The sequence below is a fragment of the Callospermophilus lateralis genome, chromosome 17, assembly GCF_048772815.1.
Source record: "Callospermophilus lateralis isolate mCalLat2 chromosome 17, mCalLat2.hap1, whole genome shotgun sequence".
Classification (NCBI taxonomy): Eukaryota; Metazoa; Chordata; class Mammalia; order Rodentia; family Sciuridae; genus Callospermophilus; species Callospermophilus lateralis.
The window spans coordinates 17,087,051-17,107,799 of NC_135321.1; the positions used below are offsets into that span (position 1 = coordinate 17,087,051).

Here is a 20,749-nt window from a genome sequence, read left to right on the forward strand (position 1 = left end):
GGTCCTTTCACTTAAAAATAATGCACATCAGTTTTCGAAACTTTGGGACTATTCTGGACATGTGGATTTATAACTCACCTCTCAATTTAATGTGTTTGGACTTTTTTGATGTCACTAAATGCTCTGCCAATCATAATCTAAATTAGTGTGCACTGTTCCACCATATAAAGGTGCAATGATTCATCTACACAATCAGTAATTCTTGGGCATCCAGGTTGCTTCTGGTTTTTACTGTTTTAAGTACACTGGATAAAAATCCTCAAAGAAGTACTTGAAATTTTCTGAAGTATAAAAATTATTTTAGATGCCCAAGATGCTAGATTTGGTGTCAAACATGAAGTCAGCTAAATACTTCCACTCAAAGCAATTTAAACTCAAATTAAAATACATAATAATTTATAACAGACATGGAGTACAGGAGACCTCTCCTTGGAAAGCAATTGTTTTTGCTGCACAATGTTCATAATTACTGTGCAAGTTATTTAATGTCCTAGAGTTTTGATTGTCTTCTCAGTAAAAGTAACAATAATACCTTCATCAGGGTGACATTAGAAGTTTCAGGGAGCCAATGTCTACCAAGCTCCTCGTGTAAGGCCTGGTGCAAAGTTAACACCAAATAAACGTGAGCTGCTATTAGTAACAATATTGAGTCCCTGGCAATATGAGGCTTGTGTAAATAGTCCAGGTTGTATGTCTGTCCTTGAGCAACCTGAGCCATTTATGTAAATGTTTCCCAACATAAATATAACTAAATGTGTCCTTCTTAGTTATGTACAGTTGCTTTATACAGTAGTAGGTACACAAACTCCAGATAGGGGAGTGAGTGGAGGTGGAAAGGTAAGGTGCGATCCCTCAAAGTCACCAGTGAAATTCGAGGACCTCAGGTTGTATTTAAAATGTGTCACAGAACAAAGGCTCATTAGCATTAGCAGAAACCAGGCCTCTTAGGGCAGTGGTTTTCCAACTCTGTCAGCCTAAGAAATTCAATTCCATCCATACCACAATGCAGATAAATGTGGTGTGTGTGTGTGTGTGTGTGTGACTTTTGTGAAACTTTTAACAAATGGCACTTATTCTTACCATGTGAACAATACTCTGATATTTTTTAGTCTGTTTAATTGAGGGTTTTTGTTTTTGTTTTGTTTGTCTTGTTTTTTGTACCTGGGATTGATCTCAGGGGCTCTCAACCACTGAGCCATAATCCCAGCCTGTCTCAGCCTCCTGATCCACTGGGATTGCAGGTGTTCACCATCGCACCTGGCTATTTCATTTTTTTTTTAATTTTTAAAATTTCTTTTAATTAGTTATACATAACAGTAGAATGCATTTATGTACTTTAATATATCATACATAGATGGGATATAATTTCTCATTTTTCTGAGAAATGTTGCAGAATCATATTGGTCACGTTGTCACATATATACATACAGTAATAATGACTGTTTCATTCTACAGTCTTACCTATCCCTCCCCTCCCCTCCCCTCACTTCCCTCTACCTAATTTAAGGTAACCCTATTATTCTTCCCTAGTGCCCCCTGCCTTATTGTGAATTAGCACCGTATATTAGAGAAAACATTCCGCCTTTGGTTTTGTGGGATTGGCTTTTTGATGTTGGATGTGACCACTAAATTTATTTTCCTGGGTAGGGACTCACAACCCAAACCTGGGCAGCAGCCATTAATTCTCCCTGGTTTGCTTTGTTTCCCACCAGATAGTCCCAGTTCGCCAGCAGAATGACCACGGAAAGAGACTCAGAAACAACATTTGAGGAGGATTCTCAGCCCAATGATGAAGTGGTTCCCTACAGCGATGATGAAACCGAAGATGAACTGGATGACCAGGGACCTGCCGCTGAGCCAGAGCAGAATCGGATCAACAGAGAAGCCGAGCAAGGCCGGGACACCTTCAGGAAAGGTAGCTGGAGGCTCATGGCTGGGGAACACACTGGTAGATGCTCACATGGGTCACAGTGTCCTATGCCAAGGAGAATCATCTGTTTCACATGGTCTAGGAGGGCCTCTTCCTTTTCTGATCTCCTCCTAGGATGGGCTTGGACAAGTACCCGTCGCCCTCAGCATGGCAGGCTGAAAGGCCAGACATCACAAGTCCTTTGGAGGAGAAAATAGAAGGTCTTGGTTAGTGTGTCTTAAAATCGAGTTGTATGTGGAAGGATTTGCTCGTTGCTGCCTCCAAGAATTTAAAAAATACACATATCAATCAATCCTTGGAAGCCAATTATTTGCATTGTTAAATTTTTGGCATAAATTATATCAATGATCACTTGTGCGCACACACACACGTGTGTATAAATTAATTTGGCTCCATAATTAAGAAATGGTAGCGGTGTATGCTTGTGTGTGGGCTCACATGCCAGTAATGGATGAACGAGGGGGATATTCTAGGACAATTCCTAGGTCATGCCCAACTAAATGTACTTTAACAAATTAACTGGAAGGTGCCCCTTTTTAAAATTTATCCCTTTCTTTTTTTGCCACCAGAGTTTGGGTTGCCACTTAGTGAGGGGAATTTCTCAAAGTTATTTCAGAAGCAAGGGCCTTTCTGGGGAGTAATGTTGGAACATTCGATTGTCAAGGACTGTATGTGTGTAAGACCAGCAGGACCAGATTTGAGCTCTCAACACCTTCACCTTGTGCACCTGGCATTTCACGGGAGTCTGGCGTTCCCATACCTTTTGTTCAGTCATTTGTGAATATAAAATGGCTTTGGCTGTGTGGCAGGAATTTTTTAATGAGCCTCTACTTGCCACGAGGGGCCCCTTCGGGCAGCAGCCGTGCCACCTGCGGGAGTCAGGCTGGCTTCAGGGGCGGGGTCTAGAGGAGGGGATATTTCATGTAAATGGCTGGACAGGAAATATTATAGGCTTTGTGGACCACACAGGCTCTGTTGCGACTACTCAACTCTGCCCACATCACCTAGAGGTGGCCACAGACAGCAGGTCACGTAGGGCGACAGAGTGTGGCTTGCTTTCACCATTGTGCTTTTCTGTTTCCTGCTGGTTCACCCAGCCTGTAAACACACATGGCCTCCCCGAGGCTCTTCTGCTCCGAGGAAGCTGAGCCACTTCTTCTGTGGCTGCTCAGAGTCTAGCAGAGGGAACTGCGTTTTGCCATTCAAAGAGGTCATCCCACACTGCTGCCTCCACCTCTCCAGCTATGTCTCCTACTGCTTCATCACAAAGAAGAAGTCTGGTTTCATTTGGTTTCCCCAGAGTCTGTCCTGCTGCTGCTTCTTGCCCCCTTTGAGATCTGCCACCTGGTGAAGCTGTTGTTCTTTTTCCGAACAGTTTTTACCTGTAGAAAAGAACTCGAGACACCATGAAATCCCACTGCTGTACTGATTCTTCTTCTTGTCTTGGTCAGGATGGGTCACTCTACAGAGGACCTGTAGGGATCCATGAGGGCCCCCATCCCTCCACAGGCTCAGAAGGCTGGGAAGCCAGGACCTGCGTGGATCCTTGGTCCTCCAGCTGTTCCTATCCAGCATTTAGATGAGTGAGACGTGAATGAGGGCTTCTGAGTGTGAATTTAAGGTATTGAGAATTGACCTAATGGGCTTTCTGTCCCAAAGCAGAAGGTTCTAAAAATCATGATCGCTGAGCAAAATCAAGATGGAATCACCACCAATCTGGACGGGAAGGTGGTCTCTGTCATAAGAGGTGCAGAATGGGTATTAGTGGAATGGGGATTCAGCTGAGGTAGGAGCCAGACAGGTTATCAAGGGAGTTCTAGGTGATTGCCCAGAGAGTGAATAAAACTTGCTTCTTCCTCATTCCTTCCCTCTGCCACTTGAGTCTCCTATCACAACCTCACCATCTCTGCAGTCTGTAGATAACCTGGTGAGTTGGCAGGAGAATTGGCTCTGTGGGGTGAAGGGTAAACTTTTCCTGTTGGTACCTGGTGCCACACGGTCAGATGTGTGGTCCCAGGATGCAGCAAAGGGACTGGGGTTGGGTGCCTGCTGAAATGTCAGAGGAGCACGTAGTGGGTAGAAACCTTGCCTCTGTGTTTTTCCACCTCTGCCTGCACATTCTGGTGGTCAGGGCCCTTTCCTATCCATTCATTTTCCAGAACATCTGTTTTGTAGATTTCTACCCTCATAATATGGGCTTTGACAGCGCTTAGTCTTGATCTTGGCTCACAGTCTTTTCCAAAGGTGGTTTATATTCCTAGGGGATTTTAGTGGTTCTCATTTTCCAAAACCTCTGTCAAATGACTGCCTGTGATTTGTTACAAAAGTCATTACTCCAACAACTCTATTTGTCTTTCCCAAGCACACAAAGGACTTTCAGTAAATGCTTGACCTCCTCCTTCCCATTTCACTTCTGCCCGGCATCCCCAGGATGCTCTCCCTCCTGGCTCCCTTCCTCCCCCTCCCCCCCACATCCCCTTCTCCTCTTCCTTCTCCTATTTTCTCCCTCCCTCCCCCTCCCCCTCCCTCTCTCTTTCCTTCTCAACGGGTTCTTTCTTTCTCCTCCCTCCCTCCCTTCCTCCCTTCCTTCCTTTCTTTTCTCTCTTGGGCATTTCTCAGTCAAGGTTGAGATCACCCTCATCTGTCTTTCTTGACACCGTACACCATGGATAATTTCCTTCCAGGAATTTAATTCTTGGGACACCAGAGCATGAGTCACCCTATGATGTGTCAGAGGGCTGAGTAGCCCTGGGCCCAGCCCCCATTCCAGCAGCCCATGAACCCAGGTCATTTCTTTAATGACATCCTCGTCACCCAGAAAGTTGGTTTTTCTTTTTTAAAAGAATGAAAATGCCCCAGCCAGCTGAGCTTTCCTGTTCAACAAGAGTTTTGAGAGACCCATTGAAAGTGCTTTTCCCTTGAAGGACCTTCATTGTGTGCTGTGAGAATCAAGAACAAGAGCAAACACGCAGCTAGAATGCACGTGGAGGAAGAGATAAGCAGGCAGAGTCGCTGGGGTAACTTTACCCTGAGTAAAGTGCTGGCAGGAACCAGCAGGAACGTTTTCCAGGCTAATGGGCCAACACTTGCCTTTCCTGGTGAACACAGGAGATCGCTGGTTCTCTTAGATAGTCCCGGACACAAACCCAGAGACCGGAAACTTGGGATTCTTGTTCTCTGTCCATTAGTATAGAAGGATCCAAGAACTTTTAGCTTCAAAGAAACCAGTTGAACTTCATTCATCCAGAGTTCCTATAATTCCTTGACTGTGGGATGCTGCTTTTTTTAAGCCAACCACCCCTGATTCTTGTGACCCAGACCAATTCCTTGGGTAATTTTGTGCCAGCAGGAACCAGCTCAGAGACACAGTCCTAAGGAAGAAATTAGTGCCCCCAGAGAGGGTTTCTGGTTGGCACATAGTGGCTGGGTCCTGCAAGCCTCTGCATGGATGTGGACACAGCCCCCAGCCTCCTTGCAAAGTTGCTTTATCTGTCCTTGGGCCTTCCAGCTGTGGCTGGCTCACACATCTGCACACTTCTGACCCAACCCCTGCCTTCCAAATCAGGTGGATGTTCTGCCTCCTGCTTTCATGGCCAAAATTCTGGAAATCCATCATGGACCATCCCATTCTCCCACTGGGCTGGGTTCTTCACTCTGCAGGCTGCCCTGCCACCAGACAGATAATGCTCTTTTTTTTAATTAATTTTTATTGTTGGTTGTTCAAAACATTACATTGTTCTTGATATATCATATTTCACACTTTGATTCAAGTGGGATATGAACTCCCATTTTTACCCCGTATACAGATTGCAGAATCACATCAGTTACACATCCATTGATTTACATATTGCCAAACTAGTGTCTGTTGTAATGCTCTTTTCAACGTCACCAAGAAGCCAGGTGCCAAGCCCACTGACCTTCTGTCAACTCTCATCCTCCACCGCTATTTGCTCTGAAGCGTCTGAACTTCCTAGCAGAGCCTCTCCCTCCTGACTCTCCTTCCTTCTGTTCCTTCCTCCTTCACCCTTTGTAGGTTCCTGTCCCCATTCACACTGTGTCTGCAGATGCTTCTGTAACCAGCTCACCTTTTTCATGCACCTATTCCCCATCACTCTTAGTGGTGTTTAAGAAGAGAGCCAGGCTCAGACCACGTGGGCTCTGGTCCACCTTCATTTCATTCTAGCTATGTGACCTTGAGGACGGGACTTCCCCTCTGTGTGCCTCAATGTCCTCATCTGAAAAATGGGCTTCATACCAAGGCCTACTCTATAGGGTGATTGTAAGGATTAAATCAGAAAGTAAATGTGAAGGACTTAGGTCTGCTTTGGGGCATGCAGTAAGTGCTAAATAAATATCAACTATTGTTACCTCCCACCCTGCAGTACTCTCTTAATATTGTTCACTTCAAATCCAAAACATCATCTGCCCACCCATCATCTCCTCTTCACTTTGGGGTATTTGGATTCTCCTGCCCCAGCCCCCCAAAACAGCTAAAGCTGCGGAGTCCTTCTTATTGACAGATGATTCCCTCCCCAAATCCAAGAGCAATGGATGGATAAACGTCTGGATCAATAACAGTTCTCCCGGTGATCAATTTGTCCACATATTAAGGAACTTTGGGTGACATTCCGGCCTCTGCCACCATAAGCTTTTCCCTTCCATACCATCTTCCCTGGGAAAGGCCGCCCCGGCTCCTGCAGAAGAGCCGAGCCAAAGCCAAGGCGGTGAAACCAGAAAGCCTCATTCATACATGAGTTGATGGGCCTGTATGTGAAGGATGAGGGGAATGCATTAGGGGAAGGGAGAGACCTGTGGGACCAAAGGGGCCGACATCCCGAAGCTCTATGGCAGGAGGAAAGGTGGCATGCTGAAGGCATGTGGAGACACTGACATCAGGCCTTGAGGAATGCGGATGCCCCAGGGAATGTGCCTGGCCTCCTTCCTATCACCGCAGAGTGTAAAACCTGAGTGACTCACTGTAGATGATCGTGTCAGTGCTGTGAGAGCCTGCGGGCCGACCTGTCCTACTCTGAGCTAGTTTTGGAGTCCTGGGCTCCGTACCTGCTTGCTCTCGAGGGGGTTTGTGAATGACTGGGGAACCAGCTGGGCTTACCTGAGCTCAGTCCTGAGCAAGAGAGAGTGAGGGGTGATTGAGCCCAGAGGCCTCAGACACATGAAGAAAGGCTCCAAGGAGCTGGGGGTTTGGGAACTGCAAAGTATTCTTAGAGCTATGATGGGGGACGAAGTCCTGCTTACGAGCTTGCACACCATCCTGAAGAATTTGGGGCTAAAAATAACGTGGTGAGTGGAGCAGCAGCCACCTTCCCCAGCCGCCTCTGGGCTGGCGCTGCTCCCCTCTGCCGGTCCTCATCCTAGAAAAAGATTCCATTGCTCTGGATCCCATTCTGGCTCCTCCCTGGCCCTCGGCCAGTGTGGTTTGGCTCAACCTTCTCTCCTGGCTGGCCTGGCTGCCCAAAGCCTTATTCACCACGGACGCCTTGTCCTGTCCTCAGTCCCTGGGTCACCTGAGCCTTTCCCACCCACCCGTCTACAGCCACTGCCTAGAGCAGCCCCTGCCTGTGACTGGCTCCTTCTCACCCTTCAGGTTGTCATGGGTGTCACCTCCTTAGAGGGGACTTCTTTGACTCTCAACCCTGGGCTAGACCAGATCCCCTCAGTGTGGGGTCTCAAGCCCCTTGTACTTCCCTTCAGACTCCTGATGCATTTAGGAAGTCCTTGAGGGATGGTGTGACAGAAGAAGCCCACCCCCCCTTGGGAGTGTTGGCTTCATGCTGACCTGGGCCATGTCTGTCCCATGCAGAGCACAAAATTGGCATTGAATGTGGCGGGGGGAGGGCATGAAGTTGTTAGGGAGCCCCCTTTAGCAGCAGTGGAGAGAAGAGGGTGGAGATAACCCAGTGAGAACCTTAAGCAAGAACCTAAAGGATGGAGAGGAAGGAACTGGTCCCGATACGCAGTAAGGATCTGACATTCGGGGTTGAAGGACAAGGAGCCCTGAGGATGAATGTGCAGCTCAGGCTCCTGAGTGGATAACCTAGATATCTATTGTGTCTCTCTCTCTCTCTCTCTCTCTCTCTCTCTCTCTCTCTCTCACACACACACACACACACACATACACACACACACTCACACTTCCAACTTTGGCGCATAGAATTACACCAGAGTGACAGGTGACATAGGGTGTTGGGGGAGAGCTTCCTTCACTGAGAGATTAGTAATAGAGGGATGGGGTGGGGTTGAGACTGGGCATCTTGCTTTATAGAACTTGTTTTTTACTAATGGGTTTATGACCAAACTTTGAGAAGCTCTTGCTCATGGAGACCTAATGCCACTGGTGTTGTTTTTCTCCCTGCTGGTTTGGAGCTTCCAAAATAGACTCACAATGATTGATGCCACCTCAGGAAGCCACTGGCCATTGCACTGATGGGGTTCTCAGTGTTGCCTATGCTTGGAGCTTTGAAAGGTCCCCAGGTGCCTAACCTGTAGGGCCACTGAGACCGTAGTTCTGGGTGAAGCCTGCGGAGAATCCATCATTTCAAGTGACTTCAGGCAGGTTCAACCTGCATCAGCAAAACAGCCCATCCCTGACAGCCTTTGACTCAAGGCCTGTCCACCCACCAGCACCATCTCTGTGCTAATTAGAAATGCAGAACCTCTGGCTGCTCCTGGTCCCAAGGTCCCCAGGGGATCCCCAGGTTCCTCATTCCCCAGTGCCTGATGTCTCAATGAGGGGGTGAGGGCAAATTTTAAAAAACAGCCAAAACCTGAGGATACCCCCCTTGCTCAAACCTGATGGGGGCCGTGGGCCTGTTTATTGCTTCAGTGAGAAAACAGCTGGTTGAGCCGTGCTCTCAGACACTGCAGCCAAGCCTCGCCTGTTAACCACACCACCCGGGATCTCTGCTGGGTCCCTGACTAAAGTGGAATCCCTGGGGTGGGGCCCAGGCATTGGGATGTATTAAGAGCCCCTTTTGGAGATTCAAATAGGATCTGGAGCAGGGCTTCTCAGAGTCCTGGGACATGGAATCCATCTGGGGTACTTTAACAAGAACCATGCTGGAAGGCTGGGCTGCGTCCCTGCATGTCTAACCAGATCCCGGGTCATGTCGCTAGTCCACACGTGTCCTTTCTGTGCTCTTGCTGATACTGTCCCATTTGCCTGGAAGCCCTTCCCCTCTCTCCTCTTCCTTTACTTGCATAATTCTGAGGTAGTTTCTAAGAAATCAATGCAAGGGCAGCTCTTCCAAAAAGTATTCCCTGACAGCCCCACCCCTGGCTGGATCAGAATTCCCACCAGCCAAGTGTTTATCATTAGGACACTTTCAGAATTCTGGGTAGGTCTCCCTCTGTGCCCCTACCCTGGCTAGACAATGAAGCCTTGGGAGTTGGGATTAGGCTTGCTTGAAATGGGTTTCACATCTCTTATTCCATATCAGTGCTTCTCAAACTTCACTGTGTATAAGGATTATATGGGGGGCTCATGAGACACTGCTGGGCTCCATCCCACCATTTCTGATGGCATCATTCTGGTGGGAGGCTTGAGAACTGACATTTCTAACAAGTTCCCAGGTGCTGATGCTGGTCTGGAACCCTCATTTTGAGAACTGCTGCTCTAGGTGATGACTATTGCAGCTGACCTGTACTTTCTCTATCCATGGGTTTTAGAGACAATGTGGGTAGAAGTTGAGCCTCAGGAAATCAGAACCCTTGGCCGGAGGAAGGTGAGCTGTATCTACCCTTCTAGGCAAGGCAATTTTGATGGTTACTTTCTGTTCTGGGCCTACGCTGTATTGGGAAGACTAGTATATTTAGGACCCAGTGACCAATGTGCAACCTGAGAGAGGCTAGGCATAAGGGGTAAGAGAGGACAGGGCACACTTCTTTTTTTTTTCTTAATCTTTTTTGTGGGGAGCCACTCCAAATGCACACACAAACTTTAAGTCCTAATGCACCATGGGTATCTGAAAGATCACTGTAGTCTGGCGTGGTAGTGCCCTAACTCGTGACTCATGCTTTTCCCTCACTGGGATAACAAGAGGGGGCCCTAGGAGTAGGCGGCACCCAGAGGGATTGAGCTACACTCAACTGTTCCTTTGTAATCTTACCCCATTGCTCTTTTTGGGATAGAATGTTCCATGGAACCTCCCCTTGTGTGTTCTCTATATAAGAATAAACAATTCCAGTGGCTGTCTCTCTTTCCAAGGACCCTTAAGTTTCACAAAGCCATCTCTGGATTATTGAAAAGGTAATTCTGGGTGATTGCATGCTTTCTTTGTTGTTTTCTTGAGTTATTGGAATAGTCAGATTTTGTGAACCTAGTCGCCAGCAAGGAGAGATGGCGATACTCCTTTTTTATTCTAATTTGTTATATATGACAGCAGAATGCAGTACAATTCATAGTATACATATAGAGCATATTTTTTCATATCTCTGGTTGTACACAAAGTAGAGTCACACAATTCGTGTCTTCATACATGTACTTAGAGTAATGATGTCCATCTCCTTCCACCGTCTTTCCTACCCCATGCTCCCTCCCTTCTGCTCCCTCCCCTTTGCTCTGTGTAGAGTTTGTGTAATCCACCCATGCTCCCCTCCAACCCCATTACGAATCAGCCTCCTTGGTTTTTTGGGATTGGCTAACTTCACTTAGCATTATATTCTCCAACTCCATCCATTTACCTGCAAATGCCATAATTTTATTCAATTTAATGTTTTATTTAAACATTGATGTGGCTGTGTCCCTGTAGTATGCTGTTTTTAAGTCCTTTGGATATAGACTGAGGAGAGAGATAGCTGGGTCAAACGGTGGTTCCATTCCCAGTTTTCCAAGAAATCTCCATACTGCTTTCCATATTGACTGCACCAGCAGTGTATGAGTGTGTCTTTTTCAGGGCCCACTTAATACCCACCGGACTTGACCTGCCCCCTTCAGGCCACAGCAATCCATTGCCCCTCAGGAGAGCTGGCTTTCTTTCTTTCTTTCTTTCTTTAAATATCTTTTTCGTTGTTGATAGACCTTTATTTATTTATATGCAGTGCTGAGAATCGAACCCAGTGCCTCACATGTGCCAGGCAAGTGTGCTACCGCTGCGCCCCAGCCCCAGCCCGAGAGCTGGCTTTCTGACCTGCCAGCTCATCAACTTCCTCAATTCTTCTTGCCATCATGAGCACCTCTTCTATCTCTACCTTTCCTTATGGCTTATCCTTGTTGACTCTTTTTTTTCTTTCAAAACATTTTATGATACCAAAAAGTACATAAAACACAAGTGCATAGCTGATCAGATAATTTTTAAGTGAATCCAAGCGGCACTAACCTCCAGGCCAATCATGGGCACATGGTCAGTGATGTGGACATCCCCCAGTCATCGCCACCTTTCCCTCCCTCCTCCCCACCTCTGTAGAGGTAAATTTCATGCTCATTTTTATAGCAATAACTCCTTTTCCACCTAATACATGTCACTAGTTTTGTTGTGCATGTGTTTGAACTTTGAGTATACTTGGGGCCACGGCAGTATGGATTCATTCTCATTTAAAGGTGTTTTTAAACATTTTTCCATATGGCTGAGTATAAATATGGTTTGCTTCCATGCCTGCACAGACTTCCATCTTTTCCAGTATTCCCCGCTTCTCTTGATTTATTCCCACAATTCATCCATTCATCCCCTTCTGCATATATATATATGAGAGAGAGAGAGAGAGAGAGAGAGAGAGAGAGAGAGAGAGAGGAAGAGTATGTATATATAGTGGAAGAGTGTATATACATGTAATACAATGATATAATGACTAAAGGAACATCAAGCAACTTACATATTTCTTTTATATAGAAACTGATAGGAGGAATGGAATTGTAAACATATTTTTTACAAAGCAGATGCATCCAATTATAAAAGGGTACAGGGTGAGAATGAAACACCATCCCTGCCCCTTCTGTCCTTCATCTCTGCATTTGCATTTCCCAGGAAGAAACTGCTCTCACGATTTTCTTATAGGTACTTCCAGATATCTATAGTAGTATGGATAGAAACCTGTGCCCTGATGTGCCCAGGGACACACATGACATCAGATTATAGGCATGTGTATGTGCATGTATGCATTTATGTTGTGCATTGATTCAGTACATCACACGGCTGAAAGCACAGGATGGTCAGCACCCTTCTGCTTCTGTCACTTTAACTGTGTCATATGGAGAACTTCCCTATTGTCCATATAAAGTCACCTGTTTGTTTAAGCAGCTGCTCTGGTAGGTATTTAGTTTGTTTCTAATCTCTCTGATAAACAGGCTGCATTGAATAGCCCTGCAGTGTGACATTGCCATCATCAGCACCCTAGGGGTGGTATATACATGGAGAATAATTCCTACTAGTGGGATTATTCAGAGATGGGGCGGGGGGCTAATGCTCCACAGAGACTACCTACAGGATCTAAATTCTCCCCTTGTTTTTTAACCCAGAGTGTCATCATATTCTTTACTCTCTGCCAATATTTTTTCTTGATAAGGTAAAAATTTGGACCTCTAGGAGAAATCACATTTTTCTTTGATGACCATGAATATCTTTTTACACATTGAAGAGCCTTTTGAATTTCCCTTTGTATGAACTGTCTATTCATGTCCTACATCCATTTCTGTCTCAGGCTTGTTTGTTTTCTTTTTGTTGTTATGATTTTAAGCTTTTGACCTGTCTACTCTCCAAGTTTGCTGTGGTTGGTACCAGTCAATGGAGGTTTTTGGTTCTTGGTAGATCTGTAAAGCAAGAATTCAGAGCCAGCAAAGAGGATAGGGGTGAGGCCAGTGTATTTCCTTGCCAGATGGTGGTGATCAAAGGACTTGGTGACTGTGGGAACACTCTAGACATCACGTAGCAGTGTTTAGATGCTTCAATGACACAAGCATTTACCAGACTGAGGGGAGGTTTGGGGCCACATGTGGCTCATGTTAAACGCATCTCTGGACATGTGCAGAGATGGTTTTGTTGACACAACCCTGGAGAGTTGTCTTTGTGGCTTTTAACTAAAGGGCCATATGGTGAAAGTGCAGTTTATTTTTTTGCTGGTAAATTTACTATTTTTCTTCTGTTCATCTGTATTTCCATTCCAGAAAATGGAACAAGATATCTTCTTTTTCTATAAATCAGCCTGTGGTTCAAGTTTCCAATAAAGGTCTAAGTGAATACTTAATAAATATTTGACTCAAAAGGCAAATACCTCAAGTGTTTAGCCTTCCTAAAGATACACACATTACTGCAGCATTTCTCAAACAATATTAATAAGTGTTCAGTGATGACCTAAAAATACACCCATGATCACATTAATTTTGAAAAGATGAATTAAATAAATTTCTTTACTCCAGGGCTTCTCAGAGCCTTTAATGGTTCAACGCATCCATTTCATGTCTGAGAGAGGGATGCAGAATTTTGCAAATGTCTTTTTGACCACAGAACACCATTTTCACATTTTGTAAGATCTTTGACTGAAATGCTACTCAAACAATTAGCTCAATTCTCAGGAAAAAATTCGAAGAAGACATCACTTTGTTTCCCCATTGATTTGTCTGAATTAGGGCAAACACGGAACCTTAACTGGAAATAGGGTTTTCGATTACTTGACTGCAACAGATTTGTGAAATTGAGTAGAAGGGCTCTTGTGGTTAAATCTCAGATATGAAGACACACCTGTGATTTTCTCTGGGCTACCCTAAGTTTTATCAAACACATCAAATTAAGAAGCCAAGGCCATACCTCTTAACCCCCCAAGATGCTCCTACTTGAGGTCAGAAACCATGCTTCCTCTGAGACTTCCAAATCAAAGTGGACTGGGGGTTAGGGTGTAGTGCAGGGACTAGATAGAGCAACCAGCAGATGGGGGCTTAATTACCAAGTGGATTTACAGAGCCACATGGGGAACCTCAGGAAGGCTGGGGAAGCTTGTGACATCCAGCTCATTAACAGGATGGCTATTCTTTGGTCCTGAGTATTTAAGATTGATTTCAGACCATTGTCATGGGGCCTTTTCTCTCTTCTCCAGGAATCTCATCTGGTTTTCTGCTCAGCCTTTCTGACATTTAATATGGCATTCTGGTATTCTTAGAGGTATTCTAGAACAATAGTAGCCAGGTTATGTCACCAAGTCATCTGCTAGTTCAAGTACACCATTAAGAGCACATACATTTGTAGATTACCATGAAATAGAATGGATTCAAGATTACTCTGTGTAATGTCTTTTTCTTTTTTCTTTTCTTTTAACTTATTTTCCTTTAGAGCACTTCTTGGAGTGGGAAAGAAATGTTCTGATTGCAGACATTATTATAGTGCTCATGAGTTGGTTTATGGTTCCATTTCCATTTTCCCTTTTGATAAAAGTGCACTTGAGCAGAAAGATGCCAGGAACATTTCTATTTGTCACAACACAACACTTATGAATACCCGATGAGTGGCAGCTGAAATCGTGCAAGAAAAGCATTCAGTAACAGCACTGTGGTTTAAAAAAAGTAATCAGGTTAATTATTTGCATTCTTCAGTAGTCCACACTTGAACCTCTTACAGTATTATCTCTATTTCCTAGGGAGTAGGAGTCGGAAAAATGAGCCATTTAAAAAGTTGAAATGAAATATTTTCAAAAGTATGATGTCTTTAGCTTTATAATAGCCCTAAGATTGATCATTTTATAATTCCTTACTTGTAAATGCTCTTTAATATATTTCCCTTCTCCAAAAAATGGTTGTGCCACACTGGTAAATTTTATCAAAACCTGGTTTACCCGCATGTGGATTTAAAGAATCACAGGGAGGGACTCATGTGCATGCCCTTCATGGGGAGGCCAATGCTGACAGGTTCTGCCTGGGATTTTCTTCTTACTAGATGGTACCCTTGTCTACAGCCTTCAGTAGCAGTGTGTTTGTCCTCCGGAGCATAGTCACACATGGGGGCAGCAGAAGAGAGGTTAAACCTGTCCTAAGCCACCCTTCCAAGTCAGTGCTTAGGTTCCACGGAGAGGTCACCCATTTTGGTAGAAAGGAAACAAGTCGAGGATAAACTGCACCTTAGCGCTTGTGGATTTTGCTTTTCCTAGTCATGCAAAAGGTATCTGGGGTGCTACTGTGTGTAAAACAGATGAATATAAGAATAAGCTTGGCATGTTCTAGTCTTGCCCAAGAACCACTCTAGGAAGGAAAGGAACACATGGCACTCATGGCCTCTGGGGGGAGCAGTAGTGGCGATTGTTGTCCTTCTGGCGGGTGTGGCTGGGATGTAGAGCAGGTGTGTGGGAGGGGGGCTGACATTACCCCTCTTCATCAGAATGTGTTCACTCAACGTGCACATGTGCCTCATCCCCATGGTCAGAGTCAACCTCATCCCTGGGAGGCTGTGGAGGGACAGCTGAAGATGAAGATGTGTATGCTGGGGGTGGTAGCCAAAAGAACAGGCCACAGAGGGTCATAAAGGATAGATACTGCTGAGGGGTGGGATTTCCGTGAAGGCCTGGGTCCCAGAGTATAATAGGCAGCTGCAGTCACTCCCTCCAGCTGGGACTGTGATTTTCAAGACCCAGAGGCAGAGGCAGAGCTGTCAAAGGACTGCCGTGAGTGAGCAGTGCAGTGGCTTGTTCAACATGTCCAGAGGGGACACCTGTCCAAGGGGAGGATGCTTCAGACACACAGACACAGGGAACAACTTCATTCAGATCGACAAAAGAGCAGAAATAAACAGCGTGCACAGCTTGGTCCACAGAGAAACCTGGGCCTTGAGTCCACTGCCGGATGTCATACTGTTGTCCTATGAAGAGCATGCTGGGCATGCCCAGCCACCAGGGCAGCAACCACAAGTCTGTAACAATCTCCAAGTGAACCAGGCTCCCTCTCTTGAAGCTTTTAAAGATCTCTGGTCATGACCCTGAGAAACAGTGCTACTGGTGAAGTTTGCCACTGGCCAACTTCCTGCTGTAGCTCCGTCTCCCTCCAGACACATGGAAAGATATTCCTGGCTATGGGAGGAAATGTGAAGCCTCTGTTGGAAGGCTATCGCAGAACCTAGATCCTCCCAGCTGGGGACACTTATGGACATGCCTGGGTTTAAGGCAAAGATAGGAAGAGTCCAGTGACCACAGAGCTCTTGGGAGGATCTCGGGATGGAGCTTGCACCAAGAGCCTCTATGCTGGATGATAAATATAGAGTGGTACACATGGAGGCTTGGACAGAGTTGGGGACTATTCTATTAAAATAGGAGCACACGTCTTCCAATGACTGTAAGGCAAACCATCCCAGGGAGAATCAGGCTAGCAAAGTCATGGGGGGGAGAGAGGTGAGAAGAAACATTTTATGGGACTTTCGTTGGGTGAGAATGTTCTCCCCCACAGCAGACAAGCTTTCTCAAGTTCCCTGGAATCTAGACACAGCAATGGAATGGACTGAGTCCATTCAGAACTTGGAAAGACATTGAACTTGATGAACATTAGTCATCAGGGTGAGGCAGTGCACAACACTGACAGGTAACCTCAGGACTGAGAAGTGTTGAATTAGGTGGTGATATCCTTTTCCTTTGATTTATTCATTCATTAAATATTTAATGCAATATAAATTTTACAAACTGTGTCAATAAGATTGAAAAAAAATAATTTAATTGAGCTGTGACCTTCTAGGGCTCTAGTATTTTTGTTTGGGTCATGTTTAGATGAGGATTATTCTTTTCAAATTCTAATGTTCTGTGAACATCTGGTCAAGTCACCACCTGGATATTAGATTGATAGCACTGCTGTAACAAAGTACCACAAACTGGGTGGCTTAAACAACAGAAATTTATTTTCTCACAGTTCTGGAGCCTGGAAGTCCAAGATCAAGGTACCAACAGATTTGATTCCTTCCAAGGATGGTGAGATCAGGATCCACTTCAGGCCTCTCTTGGCTAACAGATGGCCATCTTCTCCAAGTGACTTCGTATCATTGTCTCTCTCTCTGCATCCAAATTTCCCCTTGTTAGAAAGACATTAGTCATATTGGATTAGGACCCGTTCCAGTGATCTCACTGTAATTTGATTCCCTCGGCAATGACCCTGCTTTTTCTATTTACATACTTTTTCTCTTTCTTTTTTAAAGATTGTACTTGGCAAGTTAAAGCGAATGATCGAAAGTACCACGAACAACCTCATTTTATGAACACAAAGTTCTTTTGTATTAAGGAGAGCAAATATGCGGTGAGTTGATTCCTAAGTTATCTGTCTTAAAGCCATTTTCTCTAGTTGCTATTATGCTTGCCAGCCTCAGACTGCACCTGCCTTCCAAGTAACCACTAGCCTGGGTCTGTTGATAATCCTCCATAGTTGTATAAAATGCATTTTTATTGAAGCTTATCTACCCTGACTATAGGTAGAGAAGACTTGAAACAAGTCACTATAATTAGATTGAAACTTTCCCTAGGTGTGCGCAAAGCTCTCTTAAAAATGTTTTATAAAAGAAGATAAAATAATGTCACCAAAACTTTATGTTGGAAAGTAATGAATTCGAAGCAAATCTTAATTATGATTTTTCTCCCTCCTTTGCCTGGATGGGTTTAGAGACTTTAAAGATTTATTTTCCACCTAAAATAATACTGATTACTTTTGCAATGAAACACCTGTTAGGTGTGGGCTTGAGGGCCACCTTAACACACCACAACTGGGTGGCTTAGAACAACAGAAGTTTATTTTCTGACAGTTCAGGGAGCTAGGAGTCCAGAATTAAGATGTTGGCAGGGTTGATTCTTCCTCCAGAGAAAGTCAGTTCGGAGCCTCTCTCAACTTTGAGTGTTTGCCACCGTTCCTGATATTACCTAGTTTGTAGATACATCCCTCTGATCCCTGCCTCTGTCTTCAGGTGGCATTATCCCTGTGTGTCTCCGTGACCAATTTTCCTCTTCTTATAAGGACATCAGTCTCCACCTTAGGGTTCAATCTAATCCATTATGGCTTCATGTAGATTGTATCTGCAAAGACCTCATTTCCAAAGAATACTCCATTCACAGGTTTTGGGATTAGGACTTGTATCTTTTGGGGAACACACCTCAATCCAGAAGATTGTCTTATACTCTTTCTTCCATGGTCTTCTTCATTCCCCCTTTAATAAAGGTATTTGTGTTTCTGACCTGCTTGTGTTGACATCTGCCTTTACCCCATTTTCTAAGAGGCTGTCATGGGTCAAAGTATTGAGGGCAGGATCATAAGGCCAGTCTCACTTCTGTATCTTGTTCCTCCTTCTGACATAAGACTCCAAGTAGTCATTCTGAGGCCTGGCTAGAATTAAAGGCTTACAGGAAATCAGCATCTTTCTGATGGATGGCCCTGGGTCACTGTAGGCCATGGGATATAGTGACTTTTACAGGTATGTAGATATATGGCACCATTTAGAATAACTTTCTTATTTTTTTCCAACAGAGTAATGCAATTAAAACATACAAGTACAATGTACTCACCTTCCTACCAATGAATTTGTTTGAGCAGTTTAAGAGAGCAGCTAACTTCTATTTCCTGGTTCTTCTTATCTTGCAGGTAATGCCCTTTGGTATCTTAAATCTGTGTGAATCATGATGACTTTCTAACATTAAGTTTGGGACACATAATGTGGACAGTTTTGAAATTGTTCTGTATTAACAGTAGAGCTTTCTACACAAGGAAGTAGTGCCTCACCCACAGAACCAGCTCACTCAGTGTTTGAACAGGGAAGGAAACGCGTGGAAATCGATTCTAGTTCTATTTTTTTTAAAGTTTCATTTCTTATAATGTATGTATTGAAACTGATATCCCCAAAGTGAATAAAACTAAAACCTTCACTTTGTAGAATTATTTGTAATGAAATCTATTTTTTTGTGTTTGTCCTCTATTTTTGTATTTAGTTGCCTAATTTCCCTAAGAATATCATTGATTTTTATTAATATTTTGGTCGTAAGTTTATGTTATTATTTACTTCATTTGGAAGTACTGGGGAAATTAACCCAAGAGTAATCAATGACTGAGCTACATCCCAGCCCTTTTTATTTTTTGGTTTGAGACAAGAACTGGTCTCGAGCTTGCGATCTTCCTGCTCTGCCTTCTGAGTTGCTGAGATTATAGGTGTGTACCACTGTGCCCAGCACCAAGCTTATATTTTTGCAAACTGGTTTTTAATATAAGAAAAAACCTTCTTTCTGATTATTTTTATAACTGTGGCAAAGAATTCATTGTTTGTAAAGCAAAACTTCTATCTGTGTAGAAACTGCTGCTCTAATTGATGAAATGAGTCTGCCTTCAGTACCTGACATGTGGGTCACAAAGACCATGTGTAAGAGTTGGATTTGGAAAACAGCTCTCCTGCTGGGATTCCGGCACTAACATTTTATAAAATGGTGTGTCCAGGGGGCAATGAGGTGGAGAGGAGAGAGTAGAGAAAAGACACTCAGGAGAAGTGGACACTCAACAGATTTGGTAGAACACAAACCCACTGACTTGTCATAAAGGATGGTCCTTCTGCTGAGGGGTGTTTTCAGACAGGTGTGTGAACAGATTACAAGGTACTACTGTGTGGTCAGTGAACTACTTTTCCTTTAATTCTTTAAAGGGGGAAGAGATTCACATAGTCACAGTGCTGTGGAAATGACCTTCCTCTCTCTGAGCTGCACCCCAGTCTCCTTCTCTTAAGGTGTAGCCATCCCATCAGGATAATAGCAATAAACTTAGCGCTTTGCTTGCCTTTCTTTTATTTATTTATTTTTTGGGGGGTGCTGGGGTTTGAACCCAGGGCCTTGTGCATATGAGCCAAGCACTCTACCAACTGAGTTATATCCCCAGCCCTCCTTGCCTTTCTTTTCATTGTTTCTTCACTGGATTCATGTACTCAATGAGGTAATGTAGCCTCCATTTTGCAGAGAAGAATTGAGGCCCAGAGAGGCAAAGTAATTTGCTCTGAGGCCCAAAGCCTATGTGTATAGAGCCAAGCAGGACTGGACCTGGGAATTGAATTTCAAATAACTACCACATGATGTGGCCCAATAATCAACAGGATGGTCACAAGAAATCTTTTCAAACTTACTTTCCCAATTTCCATTCAAGCTGGGAGTCTGTCTTGATGCAGGTAGAGCTTCCTGTTAGGCCAGCCCCTTTCTTGGTTGTACCAATAGCAATGATCATGAAGGGAGCACTTCCTTAAGTGCTCCCAAAGGTGCTCCACCTTATTACCAGCTTTCAGACAGGGCCACGACCTGCTGCCACCTTTGCCTGCATCACAAGGCCCACAGAAATCACTGTCTGAGCAACTACTCTGTACAGCCTCCATGCCTTCCCTGAAAGTTAAGCATGAACCCCTTCAGTTAATTATGATTCCCACAAAACTTCAGAGCAGTTCATTTGTTGTTATCATGTCAGAAAACTCCCTTGATGTCCAGTGAAAGTCACAGTGAGATCATTTCAGGAGCCGTTGTCCTCCAGGCTCTGTTCCAGATGACCCGAAGCTAGAGAGAATCACCTGAAAGAGGTTGGGTGCTTAAACACTTTTTTCCTATGTGTTCTACAGATGTAGGCTTACATGATGCTGGAAATTAGAACGAGCAGCTTGGAATCAGCCATCGGTTACCTGTAAGTCAGCTCTGCCTTCATGTATTCAAGCCTTTTTTATTTCGTTTAGGCAATTCCTCAAATCTCTACCCTGGCATGGTACACCACCCTTGTACCACTACTTCTGGTACTTGGCATCACTGCAATCAAAGACCTGGTGGACGATGTGGTAAGAATTTCTCATGCAAATTTCCACTTCCTGCTCTAAGCTTATTCTGCTCTGACATTAATCCTTTTTGTATTAAGAA

The 20,749-nt window shown here is 44.5% G+C and overlaps 1 protein-coding gene across 2 annotated transcripts in view; it reads left to right on the forward strand.

The window, feature by feature from the left end:
• Positions 1 to 1,725: 1,725 nt before the first annotated feature.
• The window catches only part of Atp8b1 (ATPase phospholipid transporting 8B1), a 61,347-nt gene continuing 42,323 nt past the window's right edge, over positions 1,726 to 20,749 (forward strand). The window contains exons 1-4 of one of the 2 annotated variants that reach the window (XM_076836566.2): positions 1,726 to 1,915; positions 17,038 to 17,135; positions 18,351 to 18,464; positions 20,572 to 20,670. In XM_076836566.2, coding sequence (XP_076692681.1) covers positions 1,735 to 1,915; positions 17,038 to 17,135; positions 18,351 to 18,464; positions 20,572 to 20,670 — 492 coding nt within the window. In that variant the 5' untranslated portion in view covers positions 1,726 to 1,734. The remainder of the gene's footprint in view (positions 1,916 to 17,037; positions 17,136 to 18,350; positions 18,465 to 20,571; positions 20,671 to 20,749) is intronic. The other variant, XM_076836567.2, reaches the window with a different exon arrangement.